This window comes from Octopus bimaculoides, chromosome 2, assembly GCF_046866305.1.
Source record: "Octopus bimaculoides isolate indiv1 chromosome 2, ASM4686630v1, whole genome shotgun sequence".
Lineage (NCBI taxonomy): Eukaryota > Metazoa > Mollusca > Cephalopoda > Octopoda > Octopodidae > Octopus > Octopus bimaculoides.
This window is the reverse complement of record NC_142929.1, coordinates 124249064-124270743: the sequence shown is the minus strand read 5'-3', so window position 1 is coordinate 124270743 and position 21680 is coordinate 124249064. Positions and strand designations below refer to the sequence as shown.

The window sequence follows — 21680 nt, the reverse complement described above, 5'->3', positions numbered from 1 at the left end:
TGTAAGGTGACAATTAAGAGAAGTGCTCGAGTAATAAAGCATGAAGCACTCCTTAACAACACCTCAGGTAAATTTAGATATTCCTTTATTTCCTTGTATGCATACATACGCATATATATATATATATATATATATATATATATATATACACGCACACACCTTTATAAGTGATTCGTGTGTGACTTAAACGTGTTCAACAAGTCTACCGGAATTAATTAACTTGAAGGTTGGTATAAACCATTTGAGGAAATTTATCATACCCTCATATACTAAACATCGAATTATCTTAGAATCTTATACCGCACACACCTAATATTTGGGAAGGTAATAAAACAATTCGGTAACTAGAAGAATACGGGATAATTGCCTTTAGTAAAATAATAAACCTGAAATTCAGTCGACAAAAGTTTCTGGTAAACATAAACATCGTCACTCGTAGTGTTGTTTCTAATTTGAAACTGAAATAATTAAATTAAACATTGCTTCAGAAATGATATATTCTATCTTCTAGTACACTTACCATATGTTCTGGACTCTCTGAGGGGAAGTCCACGCTCGAAACGAGTTAATTTCGGATAAATCGGCTGCTGCTGCATTTCACATGAACACAATTCAAATTTCCTTCCAGGTAATTTTACCCAGAATTCTTTGCGTTGAGACTGTTACGAGTGTGTGTAGAGGAGGGGGTGCTGTGAGTGCACCTGTATTATAAAGAGAGAGAGAGAGAGAGAGGGGGGGAGGAAGGAGTGGGAAGGTATATAGAGAGGGAGAATAGAGTGAAAGTAAGAGAGAAAGAGAAAGTATATTTAGAAAGGGAAGGAAAGGAACAGTGTTACTCAGCAAAACCATACAAGCAGAAAGTATATACACTCAAATGACAGACAATGAAATGAGAGGAAGAGAATAAGAATACAAGGGACGACAGATCAACAGATATACATACAGTAGCAGTCACTTAATATAATCAACTGATTATTGTAATTAGATTTGCTTCATATTCATATCTGGCTTCGTCCCAAAGCGATCACAATAAGCGACTTTCACTACACTCTCATATGTATATCACATACACACACAGGAGGGCAAAAAACTGAGAAGTTACACGGAGAGAATAATTTGAAAGTTAACGTAGATTGATAAAATTTGATAAGTTAGCCCCCGCTCCCCGCTGCTTGAGTTAAAGAGAGTGGAGAAGATAATGTAGTGAGAAGGCTTACTGACAATTGGAGGAAGGGGAATGCAGGATGAGGCAGATAACTATAGTAAGTTAAGATAAGGTGAGGGGGTAACGAGAGTAAAACAGCTACAATAGACAGTAACGAAGTTACAGGTACTAAGCAAGTTTTACCTCTTGTTGAATGTGATTCACGCAGCAGCTGACCAGTCAGTGTTTTTAATGAGAAAAGTTTTTCTTTTTTTTAAAACAAATTTCTTAGATAAAAGTATCCGTTCAGGCAACTTTTAAATTTCAACAATTAATTACATGACAGCTTTTAAAACGATTCTAGAAGTTTGATAATTATAGTTAGGTTTTGACCAGAATTGGCCTAGGCCATGACTGACTTAATAGCACCATTTGAGAAAACATTTAATCATGCTTCATGTTAGTCATACTTTGGACACTATAGTCCATTTGAATAAAGTGTTATTGTTTGCAGACATATATCCAGGTGTTGGTGGTATTCATCCAGGAAGTGTTTGAATTTTGTGAGATCTTTCTCTTCTTTTATGTGTATTGGTACAGGGCTAGTTGAAGTTAAGTAGCTCTGTCTTACTGTGTGATGTGATGTGAGCACAATTTTTGCAGAGGACAAAAGGTAGAGGGGACCGTGCCTTGGGTGAATTTTAAAGTTGATGCCAACATTGTTTGGGCAATGTTGATGGAATATTTTCCACATCATACAAATGATACAGTGCTCATGGCAGCTTTGGAGGGAACATAGTTTAAACTTCTTGTGCCAATCCTAGTAATCAAGACTAGACATATCATCTATTTTTTTTGTTGTGATTGATCTTAAGGATGCCTCAATTTTTATAATAGTTTGCTTCATGTAGAGAGACCATGGCAGACAACAGTATTCAAGATGAGGATGGGCAAATGTAGAGAAGAGAAGGATAATGATGAGAGCATCTCTGGATTAGTAAGTCCTAAGGATCCAGGAGCATGTTCTGTGGGCCATGTCATCTTTGTGGTTTATGAGGGCATTCCAGCTTAAACTGTTGTCAACAGTTATTCTGATATCCCTAGTAGTGTTCGATGCCATGAGGTTTTCATCCAAGGATAGAGTATATGGTAGCTTAAGTGCAGCTTCTTTACTGAAGTGGATTAATTCAAATTTATCCCCATTTAGCATCATATTGTGTTTTTCTACCCATTGGATGACAGTGGACAAATCTGATTATCTTGTCTTGTACCCTGCTGACAACCTTCAGAAGCTTAGAATCATCTGCAAAATTTTAAAGTTGTGTTTGATGATGTCATTAATGTAAATAATGAAGAAAAGTGGGACCAATACAATGCTTTGTGGGACTCCACTAATGACTCTTACTGAGCTTAATTGAATACCATTGATTACTACAAGCTGAGTGTACACCAGAAAACACTAAATCCATTTTCATAGTTACCTTTGGGCTCCAATGTTGGATAGTTTTGTGTCAACTTTATCAAAGGCCTTGCTGAAGTCAAGATGTATGACATCTGCTTTGGAACCGACTCCAAGAGCCTTTAGGACATTGTCAAAGTGATGTAGAAACTATGTTAGACAGTCTGTGCCATTACAGAAAGCATGTTGGTTGGAAATAAGCAGACTATTACTCTCCAAGAAGGAAGTTACTCAAGATCTCATCACTCTCTCAAATAATTTGATGATATCAGAGGTAAATGAGGTCAGCCGGTAATTCACTGTGAGTGATTTGTTTCCTTTTTGAAAACTGGAATAATCAGCTAGGATAGAAAATTATTAGGAATATGACCAGCAAACAATGATTTCTTCAAGAGAATAGCCAGAGAGGATGTGAGTTAATGTCAACACTCCTTCAGGACTCTATCAGGGAACCTAGAGGCCCTCAGCTGTTTTTAATTCTATCTATAGCTGCTATCATATACAGGATATTAAGGGATATTTAAGATCGGGTGTACAGGGGTGGGTGGGTGCAGTGGGGTGTTGTTTTACAGATGCTGTCGAGATTAATTGATTTTTTGATTAATCCTTTTTATTTTTCAGATAAGGGTTTTTCTGTTTTGTAGTTGCCAGTATTTAGTTTTGTTTGTGGACTATACTTGAGTGTGGCATAGCATGTATCTTTTATCTTTTACTTGTTTGTCATTGGACTGCCATGTTAGTTCAACAAAATTGACCCCAACATCTATTTCTTGTTTTAGTTTGATACATATTTTTTGTTGAACTACTATGTTGCCAGAATGTAAACAAACACCATTTCTCAAGTGGCAGTGGGAGAAAACATAAAAATATGCACACACACACATGTAGGCATATAGATATACCTACATATCTATATCTAAATGTATCATCCAATCCATGCCAGCATGGACAAAGGATGTTTAATGATGATGATATGATTTCGCACAATTCTTGTCAACCAAATTCACTCACAAGGCATTGTTTGACCCCTGGAACTACAGTTGACTGAACCTGAGACCATGTGGTTGCAAAATGAGCTTCTTAACCACACAGTCAAGCTTGTGCCTATAGTCGAGGGCACACACACACACATACTCACGTGTGTGTGTGTGTGTGTGTGTGTGTGCATGTATATATATATATATATATATATTGAGAAAAAGGAGGCAGTCAGAATTTTGGATAATTTCTTATTAACGCTTTTGTTCGTTTAACTGAACTCTTCAAAAAGATAAATCCAAATTAAACGAATGAAAGCACTAATAAAAATTTATCCAAAAATTTGACTACTTCCTTTTTCTAAATATACAATATCTGTACACCACTTCAAATACTCAATACATATATATACACACACACACACACACACACACACACACACACACACACATGCATATATATATATATATATATATATATATATATATATATATATATATATATATATATATATATATGTATGTATATATGTATGTATACATACATACTTGTATGTACTAGTGCTTACAAACTGAAAAGTAGCCAGAAATAGTCCAGAAATGTTCTTAATAAAGGCATATTTGGTTTATAAAGCACTGTTGCATTTGTTTTGAAAGTATCTCTTATGTAAGAAATTAAATTGTTTTTCAATGTCTGCATAGCAGTCATACCATATTTTCCAGAATATAAGTTGATGTAGTATAAAGTGTAAACATTTAAACATTCAAATATTGTCATTATTTTTCCAACTCCTGCTGCATTTCGCATAGAATTTTTGGTCCCCCAAAGTTGTCTTGGTGTTATCAGTCAACCTACCTTTATTTATTTTTTTTTTGGCAGTAAATTTTGGTCTGAAAAATTCAACTCGTATGCTGGAAAATATGGTGGTAGCCCAGTGTCTAAAGTATTGCATCATTGATAGGCAGTCAAGCATTCAATATCAATGGTATATTTCATAATTTAAGCGTCTAATTCGAACATATTAAATAAAAACACAGGACTCAGCAAATATAAAACAGTTTTATTCTATTTCAAATTATTATTAAACATAATTATTATCTTTTATTCTTAAAATTCTTTAATTCTTAAAATAATCTGAATCTAAATAAGATCTTGCACACCATTTGATGCCTTCATTGACTTCTTTGGAAAGTAAATGTCATCACAAGAACCATGAACCATCTTAGCTTTCACAACTCAAAGAGTTCTTCTTCCCTGCAAGAGTCTGAAAATTTGGCAGATATAATGGAATCAATTTGATTGGAAGGAATCTTATTTGGTAATCTGATCAAAATGTCTGTATGTAACAAGCCCTTCTTCTTTTCCATTGCATTAGTGATTAGATCATAATTTATAGCAAATTGTAGCAGAGAAGTCTACATTTAGTTGTGACTGTAATTTGAACTTGTATTCATAAAATTTTACTTCCTGTACTAATTAACTAAAATGAATTGATATGTGCATATGCGCCAACATAATAAGTACAAGCTTTACAATAATCAAATCTTCTGCTAAACCTGTTACATTATTAAACAGAAACAAATAGCAATAGAGTCAGTAGAGAGAGAGAGAGAGAGAGAGAGAGAGAGAGAGAGAGAGGGAGAGAGAAGGGCCAGAAGTTAAAAAAATCAGCATGAAAGGAAACACATATGAAGACCTACAGTAACACAATATTAAAAAAATCATAAAGAACAAGAGCATACTAGGAATTGATGGGGTTTATGCAGGTGGTGACCAGTGTCTGAGTATGAATTTTCTCATTTGTATGCAGAGAGTGAAAATCTCCATCATGGAATTAAGGTACAGGCTTAGTTTCAACAAATTCCTTAAGGTTATGTTCTTTTCTGGTATGCAAAGCTTGTATCTCTTGGTAGCATTCAAGTATGACCTGGAATTTTTAGTGATCTCCAGCTGATGTCAAAGTGAATATTGAAATCAGAGACAAACAACAACCTAGAAAAAGACAAACCCTTATTGGATTACAAAAAGCATGTTTATATATAGCATGCCTGGAAAAATTATGAACTATATTGGTGCAGATATGGATGTGTGATTGAGAAGTTTATTTTGCAAGTACATGATTCCAATAAAAGATTAAATACTGGAGTTAATATAATTGACTTAAACCATTGAAATCAGATCCTCATTACTCAAATGTTTCAGTCTCAATGACTGAACCATTAAATGAGAATATATTTGTAAGTAAAATGAACAGAAACTAATTGTGAAGTTGACGAGTAAAACAGGTAAAGTGCAGCTATACTGTTTGGCTATTCAGTATAGTGAGTCAGTTGAAGTGTGTTGAATCAAAGTTATGTCATCTGAAACCTAAAAACCATAGCTGAATTGTTGGGGTGATGACCTGCTGATATTACTGGTGCTGTACTGTTGTACGAGGTTAAGAAACAGATTGACACAACCTAATTATAAATAGGTTCCATGTGTTGAATGACTCTGCTTAAATTAAGCTTAATTAATAGGTCATCTCTACAGTATTACAGTCACTCTCACCTTATCTACGTTTGAACTGAATCACAGGAAATGACTAAATCTGATTGTCATTAATATTATTACAACTATTATTATTGTAATTATTATTATTATTATTATTATTATTAGCAAGCAAATGAAAGAATGTATGACATCACAGATGAGGACTGAGCTCAACATAACAATTATTGATTTTATGCTCTCTCTCTCTCTTCCCCCTTCTCTTTATCTTCAACGTCTATTGTTATGTTCTTGTTATTGTCCAATTTAAGACAGACTTCTCTAAGGTGTTTTACAACTATGGAGAAATAGAAAAGGGAAAACAGAGAGAGGAAGGAAGAGAGAGAAAGGGAGATGAAGAGACAGAAAAGGAAAGGAAGAAAAAAGAGAGAGAATGAAAGAAAGAAAAAAACTAAAGTGAATTAATAATTCACTCAAAACTGGAATAAAATTCATATTATCATGATACACCTATTACTACTGCTCTTTCTTTACTTGGATTAATACCTCAGAATTTCCTTCTAATTAAGACTACGCACACACAATTCAGACAACACTGTATCAGTGGTTCTCATTCCCTTTCCAACAATGGAATAGATCACTGCTATATCTCATTCTTCTTCTGATGATGGAATAGATCACTGACTGCTACCACTTGCTTTGAATAATATGTATATTCTGTGTTTTTGTTCTAACAGCTGTTAGAGACTTCCTGCACACCTATTCACTTCCTTCCTTCTTATGATCTAAACTCATGTAACACCGTGTTAAAGATATGTTATAATTTAAGCTGAAACCAGTTGTTTTGCTTGTTCATACTTTTTATCTTTTATGCTTACACACACACAGAAGCATTGTGTATCTTGTTTATTAGTTATAATTGTCTGTAACAAAATAATGAATAAGACATTTTTGAAGTTGCTCAACAATCAGTCTGAATTTCTTAATGCCTTAACTTAAGATTTAAAAAAGATCACACCCCACCTTGCAATGCACCAGTTTGCCACAGTGCCTTCTTTGAGAAACACAGCACTATACAAAACTTGTCATCACTTCTGTTAATGGTGGGTATTTTCAATCTTCACAGATTTACTAACAGAAAATGCTAAATGTTAAATAGCAATTCAGAAATATCCATTTGACCTGTTATGGACTTGTATATCTAATAAAATATTAGCTCTTATTGTGAAAGGGAATCTTGGAGGAATTTCATGAATAAATAAAATTATGAGATAAAATTATAGACTAAACACCACATTAATGTTCCTTCTCTCTGATTTCAATTGTCACTCGATAGCAGTGTTTCTCAACTGGGGTTCCCTGGAACCTTGCAGTTCCACAAAAGGTTCCTAGGAGTTCTGCAAGAAAAAGTGAGATAAGCTATGCTAATTTCATGATTGTAATATTACTATACATGCACAAAATATTATTGATTATTGTAATATTGTAATATAGACATCATCCTATCTAACCTGTTATGTTATCAAAAAAATATAGCATATATATATATGATATTTACCATGTGAACTATGAGGGGAAAGAATATGAGAAAGATATGGTATATAATTTTTTTTTGTGCAGGAGCTTCCTTGGGACTTCTAATTCATTTTAAGGGTTATGCAAGGGTAAAAAGGTTAAGAAACACTACTCTATAGCAAGCGATTTGTATAGTGAAATTATCAATTATAATGATACTGACATTTCTAAGATTTTTCATTTTCTGAAAAAATTTGAGAAATTTGTATCTTAATATATTAAGATATAATGATTAATGTTAAGTGTATTGATATATCTTTTGTCTTTTACTTGTTTCACCCATTGGACTAAGACCATGCTGGGGCACCATCTTGAGGGATTTAGTTGAACAAATTACCCCTAGTACTTATTTTTTGAGTTTGGTATTTATTCTGTTGGCTTCTTTTGTTGAACAGCTAAGTTACAGGTGATGTAAACAAACCAACACCAGTTCTCAAGTGTTGATAGGGACAAACACACACACACACACACACACACACACACACACACACAATGAACTTCCACAAAATTTCTATTTATCAAATTCACTTCACAAAGCATTGGATGACCTGGGGCTACAATAGAAGACACTTGCTCAAGGTGCTGCATTATAGAACTGAACATGAAATGACATGGTTGCAAAGTGAGCATATTAACCACAGTCCTGCTGATATAACGTTAGGCTCAGTCATGCTTGTGCCTTACATTATATTGGCAGGATTGTCTCTAGGGGTGCTAGCACACTCAGTAAGCTGAATTTCAGTACTTTTGGTTTAGTAGTTAGATTATTTGGCTTACACTCTTGAGATTGTGAGTTCGATTCCCAGCAGCAAGTTGTGTCTTTGAGCAGGGTACTTTACTTCACATTGCTCCAGTCCACTCAGTTGATAAAAATCAATTGTACCTGTAATTCAAAAGGGCCAGCCTAGTCACATTCTGTGTCATGCTGAATTTCCCTGAGGACTACATTAAGGGTATGTGTGTCTGTGGAATACTCAGCCACTTGCACATTAATTTGACAAGTAAGCTGTTCTGTTGATCGAACGAACTGAAACACTTGTCGTCGTAACCGATGGAGAGCCAGACCACAAAATATAAGCTGAAGTGAACAATTCAAACACAGCATCAAAGGTTTGAAATCTGTTCATTAATATGATGAGAGAGAGAAAGAGAGAGAAACTGTATGTATGTTAATAGCAATGATTATTATATAGTTTTGTTATAAATAAATACAGAGTGGAGCATAGAGGTAGGGTGAGAGAAAGTCTGGAAGGTGCCATTGATCTTTTGTTGATGACATGCTAATCTCAATTTATTTTTATCTGGTAAATCTTTTATGTTATTTGAAATTGTGTATGAGTTATTGAAACTTTGTAACTGTTCAAATCTCTCTGATAAAGAATTAATAGCTGTGCTGTGTATTACAGAGAACAGATGATTTTTACAAATCTTTCTAGGTCATCTATATTTGGAGCTTCATCAATGCATTCATATCCAAATATCTTTATTTTCGGCATATTTTATTTTAAAAATATAAGCACAGGCTGTGTGGTTAAGAAGCTCACTTTGCAACCACATGGTTTTGGGGTCAGTCACACTGTTCAGCACTTTGGGCAAGTGATTTCTACTGTAACTTTGAGCTAATCAATGCCTTGTGAGTGGATTTGGTAGGAGGAAAGAGTGTAGAAGCCTATCATGTTTATATACATATATTAGGACATTAAATGATGATATATATATATATATATATATATATATATAATATAATAAATGTGAATGTTAGTGTGTCACACTTTTTCAACTTTATTCCCAGACACTTGTAGCCCAACATATCATACCATTTTGGAATCAGGCCAACTCAGTGAGAAAATTAGAAACATTCTGGGCTAAATCTAGACCCACAATCTTGAAATTTTGGATTCCCAAGTTGTCATTAATAAGATTGTTTTCAGTGATTTTTTTACGTGATTTTTTGTACGATAACAATTTTTACTAGCTGGACTGTGAAAACTTCATGGAAAACATAAAAAAATGTAAGCATCTGTAAATAGTGACTTCATCTAATAACTATCAAATAATTATGGGCATATCTACAGATGTATACCCCATTGACTTTGTTGCCTCATAAATTCCATAAATAATTGCTTAGATCCTGTTGATTGAGATTTGTTGGAAAAATATTTTCTGAGGAGCTAAGGAGAGCAGTTTCGGAAAATTCACATGACCTGATATTTTCCGCCTCATAACTTTCAGGAAAATTGGTATTTTTTAATGAAATTTTATATAAATACCTTTGAAATGGCTTAGAATAACTGTCACAATGGCTTTATCATATATTGTCCAAAGCGAAAAGTTTTCCAGCATTTTCTCTCTGAGAATAGCTTCATTCTCTTTCACTATCATTCTCTATCCACTCCTTTTGTTCACTCAATCTGTCTCCCTAAATCTCTTTCTCCTTCCTCCTCTATGTCTCCTTGCTTCTAATCTTTCCCCTGTGTTTAACACAATATATTTCTCTTACCTCTCAATGCTATCAATGTCCTCTCTCTCTCTCTCACTCCTTCTTACTCTCTATTCTTTGCTGCTTTGCTTCTTACTTCAACTATACTTCTTCTGCTTAACAAGTTTCATTTCTCTCTTTTTCTCTCTTCCTTTCAACTAAGTGTGACACACACCACAGGTATGTACATATGTAACTATTAGCATATTCATATAACAATTTTTATAACCTGGAAATAAATTTGGGAATAATCGAAATAAATTGCTAAATCCAGTGAAAGTCACCCATGAAAAAGCCAAGGCAGCAGCAAGGAAAAGAAAGTCTCATGCAAATGAAAACTCACGTCAAATGGCAGCCAGGAGAGCTTCCAATACTGAGAATATGTAAATACTTAGGGACTCTCAAACTCCTGAACAGGCTGCATCCAGGAAAGCATCAAATGCTCTTACCAAGAGGAGAGAAAGGGCATTAGAAACACCTGAACAAGCTGAATGCAGGAGAGCTTCCAATATTGTACAGGAGCTAGCTGTTTGATTAGGTGGCTTTTAAGCTAGTCTCTCTCTCTCTATATATATATATATGTATATTTATATATACAGACATTAAATTATGATATATATATATATATTTATATATACAGACATTAAATTATGATATATATATATATACAGACATTAAATTATGATATATATATATATACAGACATTAAATTATGATATATATATATATATACATTAGATGATGACATTAAATGATGATATATATATAGACATTAAATGATGATATATATATATAGACATCAAATGATGATAAATATATATATATATAGTGCCATATAAGAAAGCACTCAGTCCACTCTGCTGGGTGATTGGTGTTAGGAAGGGTATCCAGCTGTAAAAGTCCTGCCACAACAGACATAGAAATCTGGTGCAGGCTCCTGCCTGATTGGCTCCTACCAAACCATCCAACCCATGCCAGTATGAAAGGCGAACATTAAATAATGATGATAATGATGATATATATGAGACATTAAATGATGATGATGATGATGATGATGAAAAACAGTGTATTTCAACAAAAATATGATATCAAGAGTTAGATTATATTTTACTGCCAATGTTAGGTTGAAAATTCTATTGTTTCAATACACTTCTTCTATAGAGTACTGCATATTTTATCTAAGGCTGATGATTACAAAATAACTTAAGAACATTCAGATAAACATTTGCACTTCATAGAAATAAGAAAATAATTTACTTACATTTCAGCAGGAACAGAAAGATAAATGTTAAAATAAGGTTGGTCCCAACAACTAAAGTTGTCATATCCTGTTTGTTAGCTAGGTACTGTTGTATCTGGCAACCTTTTGAGTTCATTAAACATGACTTTTTAAATCAATTTCTCTGACCTCATAATTCATGCTTAAAGTTATGACTTCTTGCTTCTTTTTGACCTCATAACCAAATAAACTGTTGGATAACCTTTGAAGTTATTAACTTGTATTGAGGTGATTGGACTGCAGCCATGCTGGGGTACTACCTTGAAAGGTTTTAGTCAAACAAATCAACCCCAGTACTAAATTTTTTTTAAAGTCTGGTACTTATTCTGTCATTTTCTTTTGCCAAAGCACCAACATTGATTGTCAAGCAGTGGGGAGGGGTAGGACAAATGCAGACGCACACACACATAGATATATACACACAAACACACACGACAGGTTTCCACACAGTTTCAGTCTATCAAAATCACTCACAGGGCACTGGCTGGCCCAAGGCAATAGTAGAAGGCATTGGCTCAAGATGTCATGCAGTTGGACATAACCCAAAACCACATGGTTGCAAAGCCATGCAATGTTTTACAATAATCCTTACCCTTCAAAAAAATTTTTGTTTCATTTTATTTATCATTTTTACATTTCCTTTTTGTATTTAGAAGAGTCCAAGCACCTCAGGTATTCTCTTGGGTGTCTTTTTGAGTTGTTGTACCTTTAGCTGGTTCTACATATAAGTAATGATATCCTGTGGTAATAATACCATATTGTTTTGAAATTCATATTGCAGTGCAATAAATAGCTTACGGAAAAAAACAACAACCTGCACAAGCAAAACATTCCAATTAGATTTTATTGGGGAACTACATCAGCAACCTTAGTATATTAATTTCAGGCTGAGCTTGCTCATATTTCCAATTCTTAGAAAGTTGAACAGCATCTGTACCATATTTTCTGGCATACAGGTCAACAGAGTATATAAAGTAAACATTCAAACATTGTCACTATTTTCCCAAATCCTGCTGTATTTCCCACAGAAATTTTGGTTCTCCAAAGTTGTCAACTGACCTTTTTTTGGCTGTAAAATTTGGTCTGAAAAATTTGACTTGTATATCAGAAAATACAATAACTGCTAGTCCTGTAGATATTAACAATGATTCACTTATGGATATGATTATCCTGATCAATAGCATTGATATGTTTCTGTTTTCCAGCATTCTGTGAGTTTCACCATTGCTTATTGCTTAAATGTAAAAGTGGTTAGGGTACCTGGCTCATGATTGTAAGGTTGTGAGTTTTGATCCCCAGCGGCATATTGTGTCTTTGAGCAAGACATTTCATTTCATGTTGTTCCAGTACACTCAGTTGGCAAAAATGGGTAATACCTGTATTTCAAAAATGGCCAGCCTTGTCACATTCTGTGTCATACTGAATTTCCTTGAGAACTACATTAAGGGTACTCAGCCACTTGCAGGCTAATTTCACAAGCAGGCTGTTCCATTGATCAAATCAACTGGAATACTCATTGTTGTAATCAACAGAGTGCCAGTATTGCTTAGATGATTTCTCTGCTGAAGTTGTACAACTGCCATGATATATTCTATTGTTTCTGATTGCAATTATTATTTAGTGTAATGCCTTGCTTTAGATCTATCCAGCATGGTTATATGAGCCTAAATAAAACTCTGACTGGTATAGTTCTTTGGATTGTAGGAATACACAAACCTCACAACTATCATAACGGTTAGAATCATTGATGAAAAACTAATAAATAACAAAACAAAGTCATTTACAGTAGGGGTTCTCAATTGCTGGGCTGGAAACTGGTACCTGGCCAAGGATCATTTGGTACTGGGCCACACTTTATTTCAATTTTATTGACTATTACAATCTGCAGGGTGCTTTTGCATTATTTATACATTATATATGTAATATATATGTGATTGAAAGTGTGTGACTTAGTGGTTAGGGCATTCGGCTTACGATTGTAAGGTTGTGAGTTCAATTCCTGATGATGCACTGTATCCTTGAGCAAAACACTTTATTTCACATTGCTCTAGTCCACTCAGCTGGCAAAAATGAGTAGTACCTGTATTTCAAAGGGCCAGCCTTGTCACACTCTGTGTCACACTGAATCTCCCTGAGAACTACGTTAAGGGCACATATATCTGTGGAGTGCTCAGCCACTTGCACGTTAATTTCACGAGCAAGCTGTTCCCTTGATCGTATCAGCTAGGACCCTCATCATCGTAACTGATGGAGTGCTCCTTTTTTTTTATAAGTATTATAAACATAATAATTAAATTATATATTATGCACTTTGTGTTTAGTTATGTGTGTGATCCGTCAGTCAAAGGAAAAATTGTCTTTCATGGAACTTGTCTGTATTGCCAAAAAAACTGGGGACCATTGATTTACAGAACATTAAAGGTAAAGTAGAAATGAAAACAACAAAAATTCATTTATTTAATGTAAGAGTTTATTTTTTTAAAATTTATATTATTATTATTATTATTATACATGCTGTATAAGCAAATTATATACACTGTACTAAATTCTATCAACAACGCAACTTAGCAGCTGCAGTAACATGCATAATATTTTATAGAATCTTATCACAATTGGGAACATTCTATTTCTATAGAATTAACATGGTCAACAAAACAGCAGTAATTTTTGTTTCGTTTTTAGCCAATGTAATTTTTGCCATATATAATGGTATGCTCAAATAAATAGCGACTGCCTGTATATAATGACCCTTGAGTTTCACATGATTATAGCAAATACACAAATTTACAGTATAAAGTCAAATATTGACATTAATCATTGACATATATCATAAAAAAAAATTTTAAAAACCAAAATTAAAAAAACCCAGGTTAGTATAAAACAATAAGTGGGAAGAAGGAAGGAGATTACTTAGAATTCATCAGGTTTCAACTGCTGTTAATAATTTACAAAACAGATTAAAAGATTAATGGTAGCAATCTGAATTTACCTCTTCCATTATAACACTTAAGTGTTAAAAACTTGCAAACAAGTTGAATGTAAGCTAGATGTAAAAATTAAATAAAATCTTGATTTGAAAATAAATACTTGAATTAGTCAATGTGTACTTGTTTTTTGTGTTTTTTAAGTAGCTAAACATACGAATTTAATAATTCTGTTAGTATATTTAGTTGTCAGAGTTGCTAAACATGATTCTAATGTAAATGAGTAAACATAAATATTCAGTAATACTTGATTCTTTAAAAGTTGCTTATTCTGGCATTGGTCACAAAGTCAACAAGAGTGTTATGTATATGGAGTGCATATTTTTGAAATTTATCACCTACTCATATTCAACCAACTAGATTTTGGCCTATTGAGATGGAGATGGTGAGTCCTCAGTAAAATGAAGGTGAAAAGTGAAATCTACTAGGAATATAAATCTTTTAGGGTTTTGATCCTTAATGGATTAGTCTTTTCACCAGGATGCTATCTGGGGAACAAGGTGGTATCTGGCAATACCAGTATACTATCTTGCATGCATATATATATATATATATATATATATATATATATATATATATATATAGGTAATGAAAAACTATAGAGGTGAACTCTTTTCAAGAAACAACAATGTAGGGCTCAATTTATTGAGTGATTAGATTAAAATATTAGTTTGAAAGAAACAAGTTCCAAGGTCAATAATACTCCTCATCAAAGCCAACACATATCTAAACACAGAAGGCATGTATAAGCCATTAAAAGCAAGTGAATACATAACATACAAAAACATACATATCTACATATAATAGTATAATTCCATACGCAAATCAAAGTCAGATAAGTAATTGCATAAATACATACAGATAAATTATGTATTTATCTGTATGTATTTATGCAATGACTTATCTGACTTTGATTTGGGTATGGAATTATACTATTATATGTATATATATATGCTTTTGTATGTCATGTGTTTGCATGCTTATAATGGCTTATATATGCCTTCTGTGTTTAGATATGTGTTGGCTTTGATGAGGAGTATTATTGACCTTGAAACTTGTTTTTCGAAATTAATACTTTAATATATATATATATATATATATATATATATATATATATATATATATATATATATATATATATATATATATGTATATATAAAAAATATTTTTTGCATCATTTATGTGACATGTTATTTTGTTTCTCTGATCTTCCAATGGCAGTTGAGATAAGTATTTTTGTTCAATGGTGAAGGTTCAAATCCAGTTACAGTTTAGCATTCTATACTGTATTTATGAAAAAAAAAGGATTATCCTACCATGTATTCATTTTCAATGTAAAACATAGGCAAGAACTCAAATCTAGTTAATGTTAAGTATTCTAATTGTTACTTCTTTTCCCCATCATCTACAGGTATACATTATCTCTATAACTTATCATTACAGCTACAGCTCATGGACAATTATATTTATGTTAAGGGTATGTTTAAGATAAATTAAGTTCTTTGGAGCTTTATATAAACAATAGGTCTACAGGAAAAACTGTAATGATATAGAAGAGTGAATAGAGATATTTTTGTCCACTAAGCTGGAAATGTTCAGTTACATTTAAAAGTTTTCACCTGAAGAGTTCATTAAACTTGGTGAGGTTTTACTTGGTAAGGATGAATTCATAATCTGTAGTGCAATAGATTCGACCATGTAGACAGGATTCCTATCTGACTAACAGGCAAGAACAGAGAATAGTCAGAATATAGGATATTTATGCAGAGTATAGAATACTTTTTCTAGATTTAAATGTTCATCCATTGCTTTATATTGAAAATTAATATAGATGGTAGAGAAAGAGATATTTCCATAAATGTAATATAATACTAAGTTTTACCTGGATTCAAACCTTCATCATATACTTTACATTGATCCAAAAAGAAAATGGAAACATAATGTATTCAACCAAACAGAAAATAATAAGAGAAGGAAAAAAAGTGACATAAATGATACAAAAAAAAGGAAAAAAAAAACCTTACAAATTATGAAAAAAATCAGGCCTTGTTCTGAATTAGGAATTACATGTGTGAAGATGCTTATTACCATTCCTGACTTTAAAAAGACTTTGGATGCTGGTTGAGAGTTGGGATCTCAGTTTGTTGTAGATAAATTCTACTGCACAACTGTTGTTAGTTTTGTCCTTACTTAGCAAAATCTTCCCCAGAGAAAAACATTTAAAAACAGTTCAAATTATAAATATAATTTGAACTGTTTTTAAATGTTTTTCTCTGAGAAAGATTTTGCTAAGTATATATATATATATATATATATATATATATATATATATATATATATATATATATATATATATATATATATATATATATATATATATATCCAGAGAAAAAGGAAACAGTTAGAATTTTGGATAATTCTTTATTAGCACTTCCATTCGTTTAACCAAATGCTTCAAGACAAAAATTAAAACTAAAATGATTCATCTTTGTCTTGAAGAGTTCAGTTAAACAAACACAAGCACTAATAAAGAATTATAAAAAAGTCTCACTACCTCCTTTTTCTCAATATACAATATCTGTACACCATTTCAAACACTCTATACATATATATGTGTGTGTGTGTGTGTGTGTCTGTATATATATATATATATATATATATATATATATATATATATATATTACATCCATATCAAAAGTAACTGAATTTTCAAGAATTCAATGGATGTTCAAGGTATCAGGGTAAATATGATATAGTAAACTTGTTTAAATTTCTGAAAGATTAAATTAATTTAGAAATGAAGTTGATTCCAACCCTTTAATAGCCAGATAAAGGTCAGTTTTATTCAGAATATGTTGCAAGATATAACTAGAGAAACCCAGTGCTTATATTTCATCTCTAATTTTACTTTTATGAAATATTATTAGAAAAATATAAATAACAAAAAAATTTCCAATGAAAAAAATAATGAGATGGGAGGTATATTTAGTTATATGAATTAGTACAGATTACTTAATTATTAGATAAATCATTCTTTCAATAAGTAATCTTCATACATATATCACACTCATAAATCAAAGTAATTTTTATGTATCTATTTAAACATTTAAATCTTTCTATTAAATGCCAAGTTATGTATAAACAATTAACAACCTATGAAAGTATTGAGGGTTTTTCCTCTGTGACTCAAACTTTTGCTAATATTTGTATAACTGCAATCATTATCAGATATCTTGTTAATTCTGCTGTTTGTGGGGCATCAGCAAAATCTCCTTTTCACATCATTATTCTCCATTATCTACTTACAAGGAAAAATGGAACTTAGAGTAAACACAGGACTGCTCCTTATTATAATGCTGTTGCTGACTTGTAGCAAGCTGACCCTACTCTACAGTACCTAGTTACAGTTAGGTGAGATTCAGCCATTTTAGAGTTAAGTGTTCTAGCAGACCAACACGGTATAATGATAATGACAGGTTGTAAAGATGGTTGTCTATTTCATTTATTCATTTGGCCATCTGCACACTCATAACTGTAATAATTAAGAAATATTAAACACATTTAAAGCTAGGTAATAATTAATTTCATTAATATAAGTTTTTGTAGTATTATTCTATATGATGTATCAGAAGAAAGAATAAAGCATCTTAATAATATAAAAGAATTACTGAATGTTCAATGGGCATTAAAAAAAAGATACCTTAGGTAAAATAAATGGCTGACCTTATTTAACTACAAAGCAAAGCTTTAAATATGTAGTAGATGGTCCTTAATGAGTAAAAATGTTTCCTAGACAAAAACACAAAACAACAAAACAAAATAACCCACAGTCTCGAAAATGTAGCCAATGAGCAGCAATGAACAAAATAGGCATTTTATCAAAATTTAATTGGATTGAAGACAAGGTAATTCATTAAATAACATTGTCGATATCAGAATTTAGTTCTTAGTTTTGCTGACATACAAAAATATACAAATGCATAGATGTATGCATTTATAACTTATCATTACAACCTATTCATATCTTTTGTCATAAATGCTTTATGAATAGAAGATGATGTGCACAGGTTGGTTAAAAAGTTAACTTTGTTTTAAGTTAGTACAGGATGTATTTTATAGGACTTCCCTGATAGAAAAAGAAAAAGAATTATAGTAAAACTATATTACATTCTGAGCTTGATTTTCTAATAAAAAAGCTTGTTTTGGCTATACATAATTTTAATTTTTATAAGCCAAGAGTCTGCATTCAATTGAATTCATTTTGGAGGTATGAAAGACAAATGACACCTATTAGGATTTTAATTTAGAGATCTAAGACATTAAATGAGATTCATATATTTAGAATGTATTCAAAAATGCAACAGCTGATAATGACTTCAAGGTGTCCTGTTAAACTTAAATTATGGATGTAAACAAAATATAAAAACCAAAGTAGATGGCATGGAGATAAGAGAATTTACTTCAATTACAAATGACATGTCATCTGCTGTGAACTTATCAATCTACCTTTGTCACTTCATATATAGTTAGTTGAGATGACTGACACCCAACATTTGTAATGACTAAATATACCAACAGAATAATTCCTGTATTTTATTCTCTAAACTCTGACTGAGTTAAGGAAGGCATGGAGAGAATTAACAGATGCTATTGCCAAAAATATGGCAAAAGTGAATCCAAAGCCTCAGTTTTCAATAACACAACAGTAATAATAGTAGTAGTAGTAGTAATAATAATAATAATAATAATAATAATAATAATAATAATCTTTTCTATTATTGGCACAAGGCCTGAAGTTTTGGGGGAAGGGACTAGTCGATTACATCGACCCAAGAATTTCACTGGTACTTAATTTATTGACCACAAAAGGATGAAAGGCAAAGTTGATCTTGGTGGAATTTGAATTTAGAACACAGCGGCAGATGAAATACCGCTAACTATAATAATAATAATAATAATAATAATAATAGTAATAATAATAATAATAATAATAATAATAATAATAATAATGATAATAATTTGTCAGCTAATGTGTATGTACTATCTCATGGACTAGATCAGTGATTTAGTGCTATAGTTTAAACCTTTGAAGATGAAGCTTACAGATGATGCTTCTACAGTAGAGATGACAAAACCACTTTTATGAGATACAAAAAGAATAAAGGTATTATTTAAAATTTTATAAAAATTTCTGAATCGCAAGAGACAAATACATATATTTTCTGGAAGAAATTGACCCTTTTATCTTTCTAGCACAAAACTGGTAGGCTGATAAACCAGCCCAGTCATCTCCTAAGGGTTAAGAAAATTCATACCATATATTTATAGATCAATAGCATAGAATATATATATATATATATATATATATATATATATATATATATATATATTTATATATACAGGTATGATGATGCAAACAGGAAAAATAGAACTCAAATATTTGAGTAAATGTATACCAGCTATGGCTAGGGATTTAAACCCCAATTTTGATCGAAAATTCAAAATATATTATTCCCACCATGCTGTCCTATTTTGAAATGGAAGATAACTACTACAATTTTTTTTCTATGTCTATGGTCTATTTGGATAAAAAAGAAGAATTTTTTATTATATTTAATTTTAAAAAATCAAATATTTATTGAATAGTAAAAATTTTGTAAATCATTAAATTCAACATTTTGTAAATTGTAAATTGATGCATTTTTTCTTTACAACATTATAAATAGGTCATTATTAGAAATATATAAATTATAACAAAGAATATTTTGAAGTTGTTATAAGCTGAAACTAATATTTTGTTAATGTGTCAACTATTTCTACAGGAATATTGGTGAGTCATTTTTTTTTTTTTGTTACGAAAGACAAACTAATGTTTTAAATTACTGACTACTGTTAATGCCAATTCTGTAAATGAGTTTAAAACATAGTTCAAATAAGAGTTACAAAACTACTTTTCTTCCTATAAGATTATTTTGCTTATGAAATGAACAACAAACTTCAGCTAATTTATCTACCTCTCCATCTATTGTTCATGAACCACTATTATTACTATAATAATAATAATAATAATAATAATAATAATAATTATTATTATTATTATTATTATTATTATCATCATTATCTATGTTTTTCATTATTGTCTATTTTTGATAAAACTATTTAGTAATGATTTCTAATATAAGAACAAGGCTACAGATTTCGAAGGATGGATGTTATTGGTTCAATTGACCCTAGTATTAATTAATACCTTTAGTAATTATTGTTATTATCATCATACTCATCAGGCCAACATCATAAATGGTAGACCATATGTGTCTAAGAGAACAAGAATTGATGGCAAAAAAATGTCAAAGTTCTATAATCAGATAGCTATATGTTTTTGTTTTGTCCAAATAATGTGATTGAGGAAGTTTTGAAATATCTAATTTTTTTTTCTAAGCTTTTCTGCAATCCTGATTTATTTTCAATGACTAGAAAAAAAAAAGGAAACTTCCATAAAAACAAGAAAAAAAAATGACATGCACTTTTATTCCAAATACTATGCCAAAAATAAAACAAAAACATAAACTATTACTGAATAGCTTTCAGAATGACAAATTGAAAATTGATATATTAAAAGGCAATCAATATCTACCCTCATTGTAAATAGCTTGAGGCAAAGTTCTATAGAATAGAGTGTTTAAAAAACGTATTAGTCAACAGTTTCATATAAAGCTGAAAACATCTGTGGATTTAGTTATTGTCCTCTTTTGGTGTTTATTTTATTCTAAGGTTTAGTTAATTGAGAAATAATACTTTATATTCTAACTCTAGCTTCTCCCTTTCTTACCATGGTGCACCTGGCTATCTTAATTCAATGGTCCCTATCATTCTCTCTCACCCTCCTAACTTAATGCACAAAACATTATGCTATAAAACCAGTTGTAAGCTAATCCTCTGCTCCATCTACATTGTAAACAAACTAAAATTTGTTTATCTAAACTGCAGTGAATTAACTTAATCCTATGCTTACAATTTATTTTTCCTTAACATAACTAAAGTCTCTCTCTCTCTCTCTCTCTTTCTCTCTCTCTCTATCTATCTCCCATGCTAATTACTTTCATCTGTCTTATGGCTCATTCCAATTAAGATCTTACTACCTAGAATTCAATATTAATTGATAAGCATAGGTATGACTTTGTGGCTAAGAAATTCCCTTTGGAACCACATGGTTAGGAGTTCTGTTCCACTAAATGAACACTTTTGGTTGGTGTCCTCCATTAAAGCCACAGATTGACCAATATCTTGTGTGT

At 31.6% G+C, this 21680-nt stretch overlaps 1 protein-coding gene across 1 annotated transcript in view; it reads right to left on the bottom strand.

The window, feature by feature from the left end:
- LOC106882439 (DEP domain-containing protein 7) overlaps window positions 1–1362 on the bottom strand; it is a 32381-nt gene extending 31019 nt beyond the window's left edge. Inside the window, exon 1 of the mRNA XM_014933120.3 lies at window positions 521–1362. Within this exon, the coding sequence (XP_014788606.1) occupies window positions 521–596 (76 nt within the window). The 5' untranslated portion in view covers window positions 597–1362. The remainder of the gene's footprint in view (window positions 1–520) is intronic.
- Window positions 1363–21680: the final 20318 nt, after the last annotated feature.